Source organism: Fukomys damarensis, unplaced genomic scaffold, assembly GCF_012274545.1.
Source record: "Fukomys damarensis isolate Sample0158 unplaced genomic scaffold, DMR_v1.0_HiC HiC_scaffold_23, whole genome shotgun sequence".
In the NCBI taxonomy this organism is placed as follows: domain Eukaryota; kingdom Metazoa; phylum Chordata; class Mammalia; order Rodentia; family Bathyergidae; genus Fukomys; species Fukomys damarensis.
In genome coordinates, this window is record NW_022900935.1 from 24523290 (window position 1) to 24541460 (window position 18171).

The window sequence follows — 18171 nt, forward strand, 5'->3', positions numbered from 1 at the left end:
CTTAGTAAGCATGGTCATTCTCAGCTTGATACTGTGGTCTTTCAAATGCTAGCATCACCAGGAAAGCTTTTAACTCTTCAAGAGCAGATATTTGAGCCAGGCATGAGGATGCTGAGGCAGGAGGATCGCAAGTTTGAGCCCAGCCTATAATACATAGTGAGACCCTGTCTCAAAACAACAATAAAACCCTTATTAAAAAGAGCAGACAAGGGCCAGGGATTTAGCTCAGTGGTTCTGCTGCCTGTCACAAGTGCAAGGTCCCAAGTTCAATACCTGGTACCAAAAAAAAAAAAAAAGAAAGAAAGAAAAGAACAAACATTAGCTTGTCGTGGAGGTGCATGCCTATAATCCCAGCACTCTGGAAGCTGAGGCAGGAGGATTGTCATGAGTTCAAAGCCAGCATGGGCTACACAGTGAGTGAGTTCAAGGCTAGCCTGAACTACATAGTAAGACACTGCTTCGGAAAAAAAAAAAAAAACTTACTACCTTATGTTCTTTTTGGTTTTAGGGGTTGAACCCAGGGCCTCATGCATGCTGGGCAATACTCTATAATTGAACTACACCCCCAGCCTTTCATTTTGAGACAGGGTCTCATTAAATTGCACAGGCTTGATGAATGTAACTGTACTGTATACTTTAAAAAGTACCAATAAACTCAATAATAAAAAAACTCAACAAATTAAGAAAAAAAATTGCACAGGCTATCCTTGAACTTGCAGTCTTCCTAGCTTAGCTTCCCAAGTAGCTGGAATGACAGGCATGTACCACCATACCCAGCTACCTTAATGTTCTTAATTCCATTGTAACCCTCATTGCTCAAGTAGCAGCTGACTGTCCCTAGAGTGAATTTTGCATGTAACTATACCCAGCTAATCAGCAGAAAAGCAATATTCATGAAAGGATGGATTTGCATGCTTCTAAACATGCTAGTAACCTGTCTATTTTCCCTTCCTCTGTAGCTACCCCCAGGATTCGTTGATAATGACTTCTATAAAGGAGCAGGCAGCAATTAGCAGGCTTTTAAGTTTCTTACAAGAGTGGGACAATGCTGGCAAAGTCGCAAGGGGTCACATCCTTGACAATTTCATTCAAATCAACCAAGGCAAGACCGGCCCTGAATTGGAGCAGGAGTTTTCCCAGGGAGCCAGCTTGTTCCTCGTACGCTTGACCACCTACCTTAGAATCACGTATCCTTTGCTAAACAGAAAGAAAGCAAACAAAAGCAATCTTCCAAAAAGAAAAAAGAAAGTTGCTGAAGGAGCTCTTCCCCTGATTTTCTAATATTTTAGAACAGGACACCTGGTGATAAAAATATCCCAAAATTTAAAACTGTTGACTTCCTGTCATTCTCTCCTCCCATCTCCCCGCCCATCTTCCCATCAGAGCTGAAGTAGCTACTCCTTTTGTCTAGGACTAATTTGTATTTGTTCTATACTTGAATCCCTTCCCATCTCCTTAGAGGCTTTATTTTTACTCTTTTATAGCTTTCTCCATCACTTCGTAACCAGCTTTTTTCATCAGCAAATATGCAGAAATCTCTTCTACTGTAAAACATAAAATTAAATTACTGACTCGAAATTTAGTTTCACCCAGCTCCTGCCCATCACAGTGATACATGCTGAGAAGGATCCTGATGCTCCCTGGCTCCCTTCCCTCTCCCCTGCTTTCTCCCCTGCCCTCTGCCCTCTGGTTTCTGTTCCCCTCACTCCCCTGGTGCAGGTCTTGCCAAGGTTACCACTGGTTTTCTCGTCATAAAGGCCAGTGACTCCATCCTCATTCCTCACACGTGCCCTCTCAGTGGCATTTGTCAGCGATCCTATCTCTGCCATCTCTCTCTGCTCTCTGTGATCCCAGGTCTCTTGGTTTCTCCTTTCTTTTTGTCCATTGTTTCTCTTCTTCAGCCTTCCCTTAAATGTTTCTTGAGACTCCACCCACATCCTCGTCTCTGCTCAGATTCTCCCTGAGTAGTTGAATCCATTGTCAGGATGCGCACACCACACCAGCTGGAGGAGCCTCCAAATTTCCCTCTGGAATCTGACTGTATATCCATGAGATTTGATCAAAATATATAACAAATGTTGTAATATTTTTAAATTATTACAGTATTGCCAGTTGAGGATTTAGCTCAGTGGTGCCACACCTGCCTCGCATGCACAAGGCCCTGAGTTCAATCCCCGGTATCAGGAAAAACATATCGCCAATAATCTCCTCTCTCTCAAAATACTTCCTTGGCTTTGTTTTTTTGTTGTTTTTGTTTTTTGTTCCCCTGACTTTGAACATACTTATCTCACCATTCTTGCCACTCTTTTTTTGTACTGAGAATCAAACTCGGGACCTTGCACTTGCCAGGCGGGCACTGTTCCACTGAGCTAAATCCCTGGCGTGTTCTTGACACTTTTGAAACCATTCTGGAAGTCTTCTTTCATGAGTGTCTTTACACAATGTGATCGACAGTGTGGTGACTGCTGCTGCCAAGTGGCATCCAGTGGAAAAGGCAGGCAGGCTGGTAAAAACATTATGGTGCACCCTCCTCAACCTCATTCACCAGACCTGGTACTGTAAAGTTTCTGGCCCTTCTCCAAAGGCAAAATGACCAAGAAAGGTAAACATTTTGAATCATTTCAGGACATGGAAGCAGCCACAACCACACAATGCCACAGGTTGACTCTCATATTCCCAACTTGGGAAAATGGGTGAACATAAAAAAAAAAAAAGAAGCAAGTTTGGGTGTAGCTGAGTTTGATTGGGACATGCTAAGTTTGAAGTGTTTGTGTTCAGGAGCCCTGGAAGCAGAGAGGGCTGAAGACATATTTTGTCACCATTGAGGTGACACTTTGAACTCTGGGTAGGCTCTATGTGCCCATGGTACTTCGTGGATTCAACTCAGACCCTTTATATTGAATCCTCTCCTATTCAGTCAGTACTCTCCTTATATGACTAACTCCTACTCCCTTATTCAGGCTTTTTAATTATTTTATTTTATTTGAGACAAGATCTCACTCTGTAATTCAGGCTGATCTTGAACTCATTATTTAGCCCAGGCTCACTTCAAACTCATGGTGATCCTCCTGCCTCAGGATCACAGGCATGCACCCACCATGACTGGCTCAGGCTTTTAAAAAAAAATCTCACCAAGTGGCTAAATTCCAGGCTTGGACCCAAACTTGTGATCCTTCTGCCTTAGCCTCCCAGAATGCTGGGATTATAAGCATGCCACCACCACACCCAGCCATCAGGCCTCAATTTAAACATTGCTTTTTTAGGAAGCTCACTTCTTTTCTTGATCTTTGCTCTTGTGTTCTTCTCCGTGTTTCAAGTGCCAGTCCCAGTGTCTAAAATATAGTGGACACTGAACCAGGCTCTTAATATATTGTCAAAAATTTAGTTTATACACCTAGAATTCCTCAAATCCCCTAACTTTTTGTGACCCTGTCCTACAACAGAAAAATAATGGACCAGCTGAAGTGATGGTTTTGTTTGTTTGTTTGTTTTGGTGTGTGTGTGAGTGGGTGGGTGTGTGGTACTAGGATTGAATCCAGGGCCTTTGCACTGTTATATTCCCAGCCCTTTTTTTTTTTTTTTTTTTTTTTTTTTTTTTTTTTTTTTTTTTTTTTTTTTTTGAGACAGGGTCACACTAAGTCATTATGTTGCCCAGGCTCAAATTTGCAGTCTTCTTACCTCATCCTCTCAGAGTGCGGGGATCACTACCATGCCCAGATGATAGTGTTTGAATTAGAGATTCCACTCTCCCTCCCCAGCCTTCCCGTTATGGTGTGTTTTAGAAGAAAACAGATCCATATGGCATCATGATCTCCTGCAGAACTGTCACATAAGCCTAAACCTTTTTGTCAGTCTTCCAGAATAGATCAGTAACCAAAAGTTTATAGATTATAATTGACAAAACTATTAATTGCCACTTATTGAGTCTTTATATTCTAGGCACTGCACAAATATTATCTCATTTGAGACTTCCACTCAGCATAATAGGCGGTTGCTGTTATCTCATTTTATAGATAAGGAAGATGAGGCTTGGAAAGGTTGAGTAATTAACTAGTAAATAACAGAGATGCGGTTTAAAATAGGTCTTTCTGGCCCGAAGCCCATGACAGGCACCGTAGCGGATGGTGCAGACCCACAGCTCCCCCTGCACCAGCACACAGGGTGGGGGATGGGGTCATCGCATAAAGAGCTGAAGAACCCCGCCCCCTCTCTTTGGCCACCGGCAGGAAGGCAAACGCTCGGTCTGATTTAGGCTGCCGGGTTCAAATCCTGATTTCATCAGTAGCTTTTGGTTGTCTCCGGTTGCTCAGGGAGTAAATGCAAATACTAATAGCGCCCACTGGAGGGCTGTAGTGAGCAAAGCAGTGCGGGGCCCACAGTAAATGATGGTGTACTTGTTAGCTTCTACAGACACTGCGGCAACCTTCTAGAGCTAATTGCTGGAAATAATAGACCAGAAATATGTACATCGGGTGGCTCTGCAAACAAGAGTAGCCTGGGACAGGAAAAAGGAGGTGACAAAGATTGGTCGATCTAGCTGGTAACTGAAGGAAAGAAGAGAATGCACTGAGGCAGGGACAGGGGGCAGGGTTTCGGGGTGCAGGGAAGGGACAGTGTAGGAATAAAGAGACTACCATTCGGGCTGAGCACCTGGCTCCCGGCCACGGCAGCAACAGGCAGAGGAGCCTGGCTCCAGAGCAAACACTGCTTTCACAGTAAAGAGCCTTTCCTAATGAGCCAATCTGTCTCTACTTCTATTGGCATCCTGGGAACCAGGGTGCAGCAGAGATAATTTGCCTCACACCCCCATGCTCCCCCCAACAAAGCACCATTACCTCCAACCCATTACATTAGCCTTTATCAGTCTTGGACGCTCTCAGTGATCCTCCATGAGCTGCAATAATTTCAGCTAATTTCTTAAGTGTTCTAAGAGCCTGTGATGTGTTATGAGCCTAGTAATTGTTGACTGGTTCCCTTTCTGTTGTGGCTTGATTTCATACCTTGTATCTGAGCTGATGCGTGCTCTGGGTGCTTTATTACAATGAGGCTTTTTGAAAAGGCTCACATTAAAAAATAACATTAAATACTGAGGTTGTTTTAAATCAAGGTTTAATTTTTCCACCATCTCCTCTTATGCTTATTAAGAAGCCATGCAATTCTTCATAATAGTGACCTCCATTGTAAAACTTTGTGCAAGTATGAAATTGAGAATTAATGATGAAGCTAGTTCTTTTTAGAGAAGTCTAAGAATGAGGCATGAAATAGCAAACTATGCCAAGCCCCAAGGGAGCAATGGTCACAGCCTAGAGAGGTTTGGGAAACTGACCCTCAGTTTCTTCTGTACCTTTGATCGTTCAAGCGTCCTTGCTCCAGGGAAACTTCCTGGAGAACAAGGAACAACCCTAACCCTCCCACCTCTGTGCTGCCCCATCCCCTTCAGCTAGTGGCTCCTCTCGGGACAAAGAGTATTATTCAGCTGCCTGGTCATCCTGGGATTGGGCATAGGATCTGAGTTTTGCTTGAAAAACCACCTGAAATGTACTCTTTAACTTGCTGTGCAGCTATATGACTGGCTCAGGTTTAGAAAAGCTCCTGAGAGCCATTGGCATCTTCTTATCAGCTGTGAGCAGGTGAGTTCCATTAAGATTCTGGGGTCTTCATGGCATATCAGGCTCATGGTGTCCTTGGCATTCACACTACACAGGACGGTGGATTCGAGATATCAGCAGGTGCCTGGTGACTCTTGGGATGGGACCAGAGGGAGCATTCCCAACAGTCCCACCCGAGTTGTTCCCATTCCCCACACTCCCTGTGGCCCTTTACTAGTCACCACCTTCTTGGTTGTGAATTTTAGAAAAGCAATTCCTGCTAGACTTGGGAAAAGAGAATGTATTGGCTTTTTCACTGAAAAGCCCAGAAGGTGGAAATTTTCACTGAAAACCTCAGAATGTATTTCAGGGCTGACTAGATCCAGGGGCCCAAACAGCATCATTAGTTCTCATTCGCTCCCTTCCTTGTTTCCTGTTCTTAATTTCTTCTCCTCTTTATTCAGATACCATTGCATTCAGACACATACTTATTCCTCAGCCCCACTGACTAGAGAGCATATCTTTTGCAGGGGATCCCAAGAATGTCCTGAATTTTGAAACTTATTAGACCCACTTAGGTCATGAGCCTGGCACCAAATCAGGTTGTACAATCGGAAGGATAATGTACCCTGTTGCTTGCTTGCCCCACCGAAATCACAGGGCCCATGAGTGCAGGAGGCATGATTCCACAAAGGACAACTGAGTGCCATTAAAAGAAAAGGGACAGAGGTTGAAAAGCCAAAAGCAAGAAATGTTCATTGTGTTTAATTCCAGAATTTCCTGCTGGAAAGAAGACTTTCCAAACTATTGTATCATGTTATTTATAGCCATTTCCTGGGTAGGAAGCAAAGTACATGTAGAAAGGGGCTTGGGATGGCTTAGAAAGATTTGTGCCAAGAAATTTGATAAGTGTTTTATTCCTACTCTTCACCCATCCCCAACAGTAATCGGTACCTGATAGAATTTCTTGAGGTTGGAGGTGTCCTAACACTCTTGGAAATACTTGGGCTAGAGAAGATCAAGGAAGAGGACAAGAAGGAAGCCATCAAGCTTCTGCAGGTTATTGCAAACTCTGGGAGGAAGTACAAGGAGCTCATTTGTGAAAGCTATGGTGGGTACTGTGTATGACTAGGTGCTAATTCCATGTCTCACTAGGGGCCTGGGTAGATTGGCAGCAGCACCCACCACCGCTGTGGAGAATAAAAACCAGCAGACCCAACCGATTGTACAGGAGGCATTTTGTACAGTGGACTCAGTTTCTGTCCCCGTCATCACCAGAAAGCCAGATTTATGACTTCCCTGACTGATTATTTGCTCAAGTCTTCCCGGGGTAGTTTGAGAAATACCTCTCCATTTAAATATATCCTCTTCCACACATCTATCCACCAAAGGTTTATTGCCCCTTGCTCAAAATCCTGTGTGACATTGAGTATGGATAACTCTAGAAATGAAAGTGAAATAAAATTATCAGATACCTACTATGTGCAAGGTATATGCCAAAGTGCTAAGGATACAAAGATGAATAAAATATGACCCCTGTCCTCAAAGAGCCCACAGTCTGGCGAGAAAGATGGAAACAATCTTAGTAATTCTAGTAATCGAGTTCTCAGTTTGAGGCACAGAAGGCAGAGACCATCTCCTATGCAGCCACTTCCCAAAGTACTTCCCCTCTACACTCCCCACAGAGGTCTCCTTTCTTCCTGTCTCCTCCACAGCCTCTCTGAACCTCCATGTCTTTATTCATAAAATGGACTAACATATCTCTCTCACTCTAGTTTCTGGGATTAAATGAAAATGTTTTTTCAGTACTGGGAATCAAACTCAGGACCTTGTGCTTGCCAGGCAGGCACAGCTCTGCTGAGCTACATTCCCAGCCCTTCAGGGGTTAAATGAAGTAGTGTTTGGCAAATACATTTTGTAAACTGCTGAGTACCCTATAGATGTTATCATCTAGTAGTAAATATGTATATTTCATTTCTATGTTTTGCAGAGCCTTTTTGGTTTCCTTTTGTTTCGTTTTGGTTTTTTTGTTTTGCTCTGTTTTTTTATACTGGGGATGGAACTCTGGACCTTGCAATTGTGAGGCAGGCGGTGGAACCACTGAGCTAAATCCCCGGCCCTTGTTTTGTTTTTTGAGATTGGGTCTCACTATGCATGACCTGGAACTCACTATGTAGCTCAGGCTGGCCTCGAACTTGTATCGATCCTGCTGCCTCAGCTTCCTAAGTACTGGGATTACAGGCATGCACCACCATACCCAATGCCATTTTAAATTTTAAAACACAGATTCTGACATGCCTGTGCTGACACAAAACCCTCTGGTCACACAGCTAGCGGTGAATAAGACCGTGATGAAAACCGAGCCTCGATTTTTGCTTTGATTAAACAGCCTCGGTTGAAAAGATCAAATTGTCTTCACATCATGTAATCTTGAGTGGGGATCATTTTCCTAAATCCCTTCCAATGTAGCACTTTCTTGTCTTCCCCCAGGTGTACGATCTATAGCAGAATTTTTGGCAAAGTCTAAGTCAGAAGAGACCCAGGAAGAAGTACAGGTTCTGTTGGATTCTTTGGTCCATGGTAACCCCAAGTACCAGAATCAAGTATACAAAGGTCTGATAGCTTTGCTTCCCTGCACCTCCCCGAAAGCTCAGCAGCTGGCCCTGCAGACTCTCAGGACTGCCCAGGTGAGCCCAGGCTGCTGTGCTCATTGGTCTCACAATTACCTTCAGCAGTGCACTTCCCACCGGCGCGAGAAACAGCACAGCCACCCACTGCGTGTCTGGGGTTTCGTCAGTGTTGCTCCCACAAGGCCAAAGTGGGGCAGAAAGTTCATGTCGCCCAGCAGAGTGATTTGTCCTGTTTACTTAAGAATCAGAAAGATGCTGGCAGACTGCAAAGTGGTTGAGACAAACAAGGATGATGAGAAGAATGTAGAAAAGATTAAAGATGTCAATGTGATAGGGAGAGAATCATGATGCATTTGTAGCCAGCATGTAAGTGAAGAGGTCAGGTCTCTATTACTTGGAAAAGTTCCTTTTTTTCGCATTGGCTTCTGCCCCTCTCAGTGCCCTAGAAAACAAGGGAAGTCAAAGTTGGGACATGGTGACCACAAGAGGACAGTGTGCCTAGTAAGGAGGAGAACCCTCAAAAGCTCTCAAAATGACTCCAGATGGACTAGAGGCAGGGAGACCATGAAAGGAGACACAGATAAGGCCCAAACAGTGGCAGTGGCAGTGGGAATTGAGGTGACCAGGTTGGAGAGATATTTCTGAGGTAGAGGGTCTGGGACTAAGGGAAGTAAAAGAAATCAAAATTGATACCCAGCTTTGGGATTAACTAGCAGAGTGAGTTGTACACAACTAAGAAAGAGCAGGAAATCTGAGCATGATAGCTCATGCCTGTAATCTCCGAACTCTGGGAGGCTAAGGCAGAGGCAAGTTTGAGCCCAGCCTGGGCCACTGAGTGACTTAGTGAGACCCTGTGTTAAGGCCCTGGCACACGGAAAAAATCAGTGTAATTCAGGAGGAGTTAGGTTGTAACCCAAAAAACTTGATAGGTCCCTGGCAATGCTTTGTCCTCTGAAGCTCCCCCAGGCAATCCTCATTCCTAGCTCCACTGAGGAAGTGCTGTCTGGAACAGCTAGGGGAGATGCCCACGGGCAGCAGAGAATAAAAGCCTGAGAAAGGCTCTAGAAAAAGATGTCAGTGTGAACTTTGAAAACAGAGGAGTGAAGACTGAAACAGAAGGAAATGAGATCTCTAGGCAGAATGTACCAAGTCAGAGGACAGAAGAAGGGGTCCCCCCAAGAGCCAAGCAATGAGCTGAGGAGGAAAGAACAGCAACACGGATCTGATTGTCATGGGTAGTGTTTCCAGTTCGCCCTAAGTGCCTCCTATGTACCAGGCACCATTTGGGGAGCTTGTGTACCCACGTTTACTGTGCACAATATCTGATGGAGGCAGCATGGTAAAGTTTGAAGGAGTAAGAAGAGGGGTGGACAGGTAAATTTCCCAAGAGAGAGAAGATTTTAGGAGTTTGGAAGAGCCCCACTGTCCCTGACCTCCCTCCCCCAGCCAAGGTCACAGACTTTGTTCCTGCAGCTCTAGCAGGTGGCTGCCAGTCCTTGGCCTAACTTGTCCTGAGCCAGAGGGTTCAGTGGCAACCCGGCCAGATTCTCAGCCACACCCTGGCTGCCCATCTCTGCCTTCCCACCTATGGGGAGGCCTGGCCCCCATTTATTCCAGCACCTAGCTGTTTGGAAGTCCCAGTTTCATTTCCCCCAGGTGTGCAAGATCTGAAGAGTAACTACCTTGTCCTCATGTCTGTCCTGTCAGTTGATCATCGGAACCACGCACCCCAGCATCGTGGACTGTGTGCTGAAGGTGCTGGGCACGATGCACCTGGAAGTCCAGTACGAAGGTAGGGACTTCCTGTGGGTTACGGAAGGTGCAGTGAGTACATAACATATTATGAGAAGCAGCTGAAATACTGATAGCTGGAGCAGAGCATCGTAGGTGGGCAGGAGGCACCTGAGCAAAGGCCAGGCCCCCAATGCAGAGCGCTGTGGTAGGGAGCAGGGAGTGACCTGGCGTGGACTCACAGGAACCCAAAGAGTGATTCCTCTATTCCTCCCCTGCTCGCCTCAGGCCTGGAGCACAATGGGTGCCCCATAGGAGTTTGTTGGACAGATATTTAACATGGTTTAGCTTCAGTCATGCTGATGAACCCCAGAGTTGGAGCTGGCCCTGGCCTCATCTGGTCTCGGTTCAGTTTAGAGCCCCTCTGCCTCTCTTCACTAACAGTAAATACTGCAGCAGAAGCAGTGGGAGCACAAAGCTTTGGCGCAGTCTGTTTGGTTGGATGTCAGCTCGTGCGATAGCAATGAAACCGTGCACCTCAAAATAGTTTGAGGTGTCGCAGACCCATAACAGGTGCTCAACAAATATCTGTTGAGAATGGCTGTATTTTGAGAATGGATTTGTCAAGCTTGATGTCTTGGAGAGTATGCTGGTTATTCATGAGGTGCAGAGAGGGAGGTTAGGCGAGTTCAGATTGTCTTGCTGCTGTTCTATATGTGCATTTTAGTTAATATTGCTGGGTATTAAAGGATAAGTCTTACTGCCCAAATTATGTTAGAAATAGCAACGTAGTTTTTGGGAAGAACTGTCCTCTTGAAGTGACCTTTGTTAAAGCCACCTCTTGGAGCTAGATGTGGTCCTGAACTTAGGTCATGAAGTGAAGAGGGAAAGGGTGGGTGAGGGTGGTGAGGGCTCTTTGCTAGATCTTCATATCTGGAAGATGATTTTAGACTCTAACTATAGGCCTGTGGGTGCATTTTTTGGTAAAGCACTTGGACATATTGCACACAAAGTTCATACTCTATGGCACATACTCTAAGCTTTATAGATGTCAGGGGGTGACAGTGTACCATGAAAACTAGAGGTAGTGAGTTAAACAACATTTAAGAATCTTTTTGTTGTAATTGATAGAAAGATGCATCTTGGACTTGGAATTGTTGCAACACCTCCAGGCAGTGCGTATCAGGACTTGTCACTAGGCTGGCAGCAGAGGGACAAAAATAAGCACACAGGGAGAGATGTGAGCAAAGTGTTCAGATTTACATTTTGATAAGAGGAATCAAAGTATCTTCCAGCTATACTGCAGAAATACGTTGATAATTTCATGGGAATATGCCTTCTTGCTAATATCTTAATAGTAAAGATCTGGTAGCCGGGCGTGGTGGCGCACGCCTGTAATCCCTGCACTCAGGACGCTGAGGCAGGAGGATCGCTGTGAGTTCAAGACCAACCTGGGCTACACAGTGAGTTCCAGGGCAGTCTGAACTACATAGTGAGACCCTGTCTCAAAAACCAAAACAAAAAAGAAGCCTGTGCCCAAGAGGGGCCTGGCTGGCAGGATGAGAAGAGTCAATGAGTGATGGAAGGGAGTGGCTGACCTTGAAGGGGCATGATAGGCTTTGTTTTGTTCTTTGAACAAATATGTATTTAGTATCTGCGGTGAGCCCAGAACTAGCAGGTACTGGGGGAGGGGGATCTGCAGAAGGAGAAGAGTGATGGTTAGTAGGGAAGAAGGTTGTCCCTGCTACCTCCCATACTAGAGGGCGAGAGAGCCTCTCAGGCAAGAGTCGGGAAAGCCAGCAGTGGAGAGGCTCAGGTGCCAGGTAACGGGTCACCTTGCAGTGGGTGTCAGTGATGCAGGGACAGCTGACAGCCTCCCCTCCTCTTTCATCAAAGACTCCACCTCCCAATCCCAGATCTAACAGCCTCCTGCCCTACAATGTCTGCTCCTTCCCATGCCAGCAGTGTCCCTGTTGCTATTACAACCAACCCCTTTCCTCAAGGAGTTCGTTCCTGCAAGTAGCATCTCCTTTTTCCTCTGGTGGATCAGATTCACTGATGTGAATAGGCCTGTAGCTCCCATCTTGAAAAAGAACCTCTGGGTTTCATCCACAGCCCCCCTGGAGAAGCAGAATGTCCACAGAAAGGCAAAATTCAGCGGTAACCTTCCGGGATGTAGGCTCCTCCTTGACCTCAGCTTCCCCTGCTGGTGTTCATTTTCCACTTTCTTCCTCCTCAACCTCTCAGTGGCTTCTTACCTGGTTTCCAGTCCCCCACGTCTTCAGGGACTTCTGTGGTGCACTTTCTTCAGTTTTCCTTCCGCCTGCTGGTTTCACCATACTTTCGCTAGTTTCTCCTCTTTCTTTAGCACACTGTCAGGCCATCTACTTCTCATTTCTTTATCTACACTCTCCCTGAGTGATTTTGTCTAGTGCCGTGGTGTTTGTTTTGTTTTTGTTGTTTGGTTGATTTTTTAAGGTCTTTTGTGTTTGTTTGTTTGTTTGTTTTTGGTAGTGGGAATCGAACTCAGGACCTTGTGCTTCCAAGACAGGCATGGTGCTACTGAGCTAAATCTCTGGCACTGGTTGGTTGGTTTTTTGAGACTGGACCTTATTTTGTAATTCAGGCTGGCCTTGAACTCAGTGTGTAGCCCAGGCTGGCCTTGAACTCACAGTGATTCTCCTACCTCAGCCTCCTGAGTGCCAGGATCACGGGCCTCGCCAACATGCCTGGCTCTAGTACCGTGCTTTAAATGCCATATATAGAGAGATGTAAATATAGATATAGACAAATCTGTATCTCTCCAATTTATGGCCACAACAGAATTTATTTTTTCCCAAAAAATCTTAGTCTTATTTTTCTCTATCTCAGTACAAGGTACCCATCAACCTAATTGCCCAAGTAAAACCTGTCTAGCCGAATTGTCTTCTTCCTCTCCCCTCCCACCCCATCCCATCCTTACCAAGTCTTCTAGGCTCTATCTTGGACTTCCTCAGTCTAACCCACCACCCTGTCTCCTAATTTATCTTTTGGTCTCATTCTGCCCCCTGATATCTGTTCTACTATTGCAGCCACAATAATCACTTTAAAAATATAAATTAGGGGCTTGGAAAATGGCTTGGTGGCAAAACACATGCTTGGCACATGCATGGCCCTAGGTTCAGTCCTCAGCACCAAATATATATATACACACACACACACATATATACACACGCGCGTGCATGTGGCACCTAGACTTCCGCTCCCCCAGACCTCGGATGGATGGGCACTTCCTGTGTAATCTCAGGTGTCACTTCTGCGAGAGAATTCCCTGACCCCTCTCCAAAGCTCCCCTTTCCCTCCCACTACTGCCTAGTCTCTCCATCATTTCACATCATCTACCCATTTCTTTTCAGCCCAGATCTGACCACAGTCCTGTTGGCTAAGAAGGGACTGTGTGTCTTACATGACCCTTTATTTTTTTATTTTTTTATTTTTTATGGTACCAGGGATCGAACTTGGGTCCTTGCCCTTACCAGGCAGGTGGCAAAACCTGGGAGTTCTTAGAGCCAAGGATGAGGGTATGGAGAAGGGGGAAGAGCAATGTGTTCGTCAGGTGTGGTGGAACATGCTGCGTGCCTGTAGTTCCACCCCTCTTCGAGGCTGAGGCAGCAGGATCCCAAGTTTGAGCCCAGCCTGGGCACTTTAGCAACTCAGTGAGACCCTGTCTTCTAATGTTATGGAAGGAATTGGTAAGTGACACACAGAGAGGCAGCAGAGTGGAAGTAAAATAACAAAAGTTTACTCCATTTATGGGAATCGATGACACCTACTGGCAGTGCCCTGATCGACCCAGTACTGGGCTACAACTCCCTCTTTTGTAGGGTTTTACAGCCTTGATATCATTCAAGTGGTTACATTTCATTTTCACAGTTCACATTGCGGATATTCAAAACATGGTGGTGAGGCAGTTGAATTTCAACCCAGATGTAGCACTTCTTTGTTAGGGGCACTAAGATTTATTTAGTTATCTGTTCAGCCAAGGGGAAGGGAGCGTTACTGGTCAGCAAAGCTAACAATGGTTCTTTTCATTTACAAAACTTTTGAGGGAGACTAGATGCCTCCTGTGCCTTTTAATTCTGAACTAAACAAAGAAAACAGCAGAAGTTATTTTACATTGTGACATTTCATAGTTTTTTTGCTAAAAAGTTTTCTCTATCACTAATAAAAAAGGAGTGGGAGTGTAATTCAGTGCAAAGGCCCTGGATTCAGTCCCTAGTAGTGCTGGGGGCAGGGAGGTTAAGGAGGAAGATAAGAGATGATAAAGTCTTTACAGCAGAGAAGGTGGGTCTTCCAGTTACCTATTGTTTATAATAAACTGTCCCAAATTTCATGCCATAAAGCTACCATAAAATGTCCACACATTCTGTAAGTCAGGAGTGTGAAAAAAGCCAATGGCCTCTGCTCCCTGGAGTCTGGAGTGGCATCTGGGAAGCTAGTAAGGCTCAGGACCACTGATTCTTCCCTGTGCCTCAGGCTCCAGTGTGGCTCCACATGGCACTCTTGCAGACTCTGTCTTCACTTAATTTTTGGATATGTTGTTCATCATAAATTTTTGGTGCCAGGCGTGGTGGCACATGCCTGTAATCCCAGCACTCGGAGGCTGAGGCAGGAGGTTGCTGTGAGTTCGAGACCAACCTGGGCTACATAGTGAGTTCCAGGTCAGTCTCAACTACATAGTGAGACCCTGTCTCAAAAAACCAAACAAAAAACCAAAAAACATAAATTTTTGGTCATTAATTTTTTTTAAAAGATTACATTAAGGGCCAGGGATCTGGTTCAGTGGTTCCACTGCCTGCCTCACAAGCCCAAGGGCCCGAGTTAAATCCCCAGTACCAAATAAATAAATAAATACATACATACAGATTACACTGAAGCCAAGTATGGTTGCACACACTTGTAATCCCACTACTCTGGGAGGTTGAGGCAGGAGGATCAAAAGTTCAAAGCCCAGCCTGGGCACATTCACCACCTAGCAAGGCCTTGTCTCAAAATAAAATTTTTTAAAAACAATAGAAATACAGCCGAGTATGGTGACACATGCCTATAATCCTAGCACTTGGGAGGCTGAGGCAGGAGGATTGCCATGACTTCAAGGCCAGCCTGGGCTACATAGTGAGTTCAAGACCAGCCTGAACTACATAGTGAGACCCTGTCTCAAAAAAAAAAAAAAAAAAAAAAAAAAAAAAGAAGTGAGAGAGCTTATGATTGCCCATTCTTGTCCTACCTAGTCTTCTTCACTTTGAAGAAGAAAGACTCAAGGAAAGGGCAGACTTCTATGTCCTCCAGTGTCTTAGGTTTTGTCATAGAATTAAAATTTTAGAATTTCCTTTCAAGATGACCACATTTAACCTAAGTGAGCCAAAACCATGTGAGGACTTCCCCAATCCTGCCTAGAATTTATGTTCCTGCATACTTGCTGTGAAGTAACAAATGGCAGATTGCTGGCAGGGAAGACGGCTGTTCCAGGAATTAGTGGCAGACAGGACTTCATCAGAAGTAGTAGTCTGAGGCCACCGCAGTATTCACTCACTGGAGAAGAGACTTTCAAAGCCATAGAAAGTTTTTTGGAAGAAGAAATTAATTAATTCTGTTGGTAATGTAAAGAGAGTGTGTGTGTGTGTGTGTGTGTGTGTGTGTACATGGGTGTAAATATACTATTATCTTTTACAAATACTTTTACCTTAGGAACATAAAAATCACTATATATGATTTATTCAGAAACAGACAAATTCACTGTAAATTGCCAAATACACACTGACCAAAATCAATTGGGCAAATGATCAATTTGCTGAATGGCTAATTTACCACATTAATGTCAAATATATTTACTGAAAATATATTTCCTTTTAATATTTGTAAAGTTTATAGCAGCTCATTTTGGTTATTTCACTGGGGTCTAAAGGCTGAGAAAAGTCAGATTCCTTGGGGTCTCAGACTAACCTCTCCTCAGGCCCCTGCCCACCCCACCGTTGCCCCCCTGTCTACCTCCCGGCCTCCCCTCTCCATGCCCTCTTCCAGGGGTGGAACCCTGGCACGCACTGCGGTGACCTTCAGCAAGTCCCCTCTCCATCCCCCTTCCTGCCACTACACAGAACAGGTTAGAGCCAAATGAAGAGTCCTTAAAATGCTTCTGAAAAGAGAAAATGAAAGCTATTATGCCCCACAATCAATGCAATTATTATGGCTTACAAACATAAAAAATAAAGCTATTATGTTCAAATTTTGTATAAAGCTACAAAAGCTGTTAAAAATCAGTCAATCTATATTAGTTACCTAGTGCTTTATAAAGCCACCCTATAGGGCCGGGGATTTGGCTCAGTGGTTCTGCTGCCTGCCTCACAAGCGCAAGGGCCCGAGTTTGATCCCTGGTACCAAAAATAAATAAAAAAATAAAAATAAATTAAAACCACCCTAGTCTGGCATTGGAGTGTTGCCTGTAATCCTAGCTACTCGGAAGGCTGAGACTGGAGGATCTCAAGTCTGAGGCTATCCTGGGCCACATAGCAAGAACCCATCTCAAAAATAAAAAGCCCCTTCTGTCTCTCTTAGGCAGAAGCTTTCTGTCAGTAAATTTTTCCTACTCTTAAAAAAATAAAATAAAATAAAACAGGTGCCAGCCAGGTCCGGTGGCACATGCCTATAATCCCACCATTCAGGAGGCTGAGGCAGGAGGATTGCTGCAAGTTTGAGGCCAGCCTGGGATACATAGTGAGTTCAAGGGCAGCCTAACCTATATAGTGAGACCCTCTCCCAAAAAAAACAAAAAGTGGGGAGGGGACTGGTGTCTTAGTCACTTTCCTTATTGCTGAGACTCAATACCCAACATAACCTGAAGGAGGAGAGGTTTATTTTGACTTACAGTTTTTAAAAGGTTCAGTCCAGAGTCAGCTGGCTCCAAGGCAGGGCAGAGGACAGCTCCTCACATCATGGTGGTCAGGAAGCAGAGAGAGAAGGGAGGAGCCAGGAAGTGAGACACCCTTCGTGTTACACCCAACCCCCCAGGACTCCTCTAACCAAGCTCTGCCTCCTAATTGCAAGACAGCTCCAGTGCCCCATGATCCAGTCACCTTCCAAACACGTGAGCTTTTGGGGGCCACTCCAAATCTAAGCTGTAACAGCTGTGGATTGTAGCTCACCACCCAGTACCACACACAAAGAATCTGTTGGTTGGTTTATTTGTTTTCCTGTTTTGTTTTTTTGAGACAAGGCTCCATATGTAGTTGAAGCTGGCCTTGAACTTATTACGTAGCCCAGGCTGGCCTCGAATTCATGGCAATCCTCCTGCCTCAGCTTCCTGAGTGCTGGGATTACAGGTGTGCACCAACAACACGGACAAGAAACTGTTTTTAATTACTCTAAAACATAGTAGCTAAAAATAGCAAATATTTATTATCTCACAGTTTTTTGTGGGTCAGGAGTCTAAAAACAGCCTGAGTGGTTCTGGCTCAGGATCTTCAATGAAGTGGTGTGGGGAGAGGAAGAAGGAAAGGTCGCACCCTTGGAGCCTGGTGTCTGGCTCAGGTCACAGAGGTAGTTCCAGGCACCTGCTCCGCTGGGTGGACTGGGTAAAACCTGCCCAGAGGACCAGACATGGGGAGCTACATGCCACAGTAACTCGACCCATTAGTTAGTGCATGCACCACCCTAACACACAAGGTTAACTACCCTGTTGCCTGGCTTTTTAGAATATAATGATGCACTTAAATTTTGGGGGGGTTTTGCTTTATTTTTGAGACAGGATCTTGATATGTTGCCTAGGCTGGCCAGGAGAGTTAAAAAAAATTTTTTTTTAGTACTGTGGGATCAAACCCAGAGATGTTCTATCATGGAATGCTCTCTCTCTTCCACACATTTTCTCTCTCTCTCTCTCTCTCTCTCTCTCTCTCTGTCTCTCTCTGTCTCTCATTTTGAGACAGGGTCTCACTAAATTGCCTAAGCAGGACTTGAATTTGCAATCTTCCTGCCTCAGCCTTCATAGGATTTCAAACTTGCATCACCTGACCCAGCCTTTAAAAATACTTTCAGGGCCTGGAGATTTAGCTCAGTGGTTCCACCTCCTGCCTTGCAAGCATGAGGACCCGAGTTTGATTCCAGGTAACAAAAATAAATAAATAAATAAATAAATAAATAAATAAAAATACTTTCAATATCATCAATAAGCTCTGAACAGGATGTAGTGA

General features: G+C 44.9%; 1 protein-coding gene across 15 annotated transcripts in view; it reads left to right on the forward strand.

Annotated features, from left to right (window-relative positions):
- The window catches only part of Armh1 (armadillo like helical domain containing 1), a 40115-nt gene that overhangs the window by 14101 nt on the left and 7843 nt on the right, over window positions 1-18171 (forward strand). For all 15 annotated transcript variants that reach the window (XM_033767919.1, XM_033767923.1, XM_019205393.2 and 12 more), the window contains 5 exons: window positions 960-1187; window positions 5562-5630; window positions 6533-6699; window positions 8079-8275; window positions 9926-10010. In XM_033767919.1, the coding sequence (XP_033623810.1) occupies window positions 982-1187; window positions 5562-5630; window positions 6533-6699; window positions 8079-8275; window positions 9926-10010 (724 nt within the window). In that variant the 5' untranslated portion in view covers window positions 960-981. The remainder of the gene's footprint in view (window positions 1-959; window positions 1188-5561; window positions 5631-6532; window positions 6700-8078; window positions 8276-9925; window positions 10011-18171) is intronic.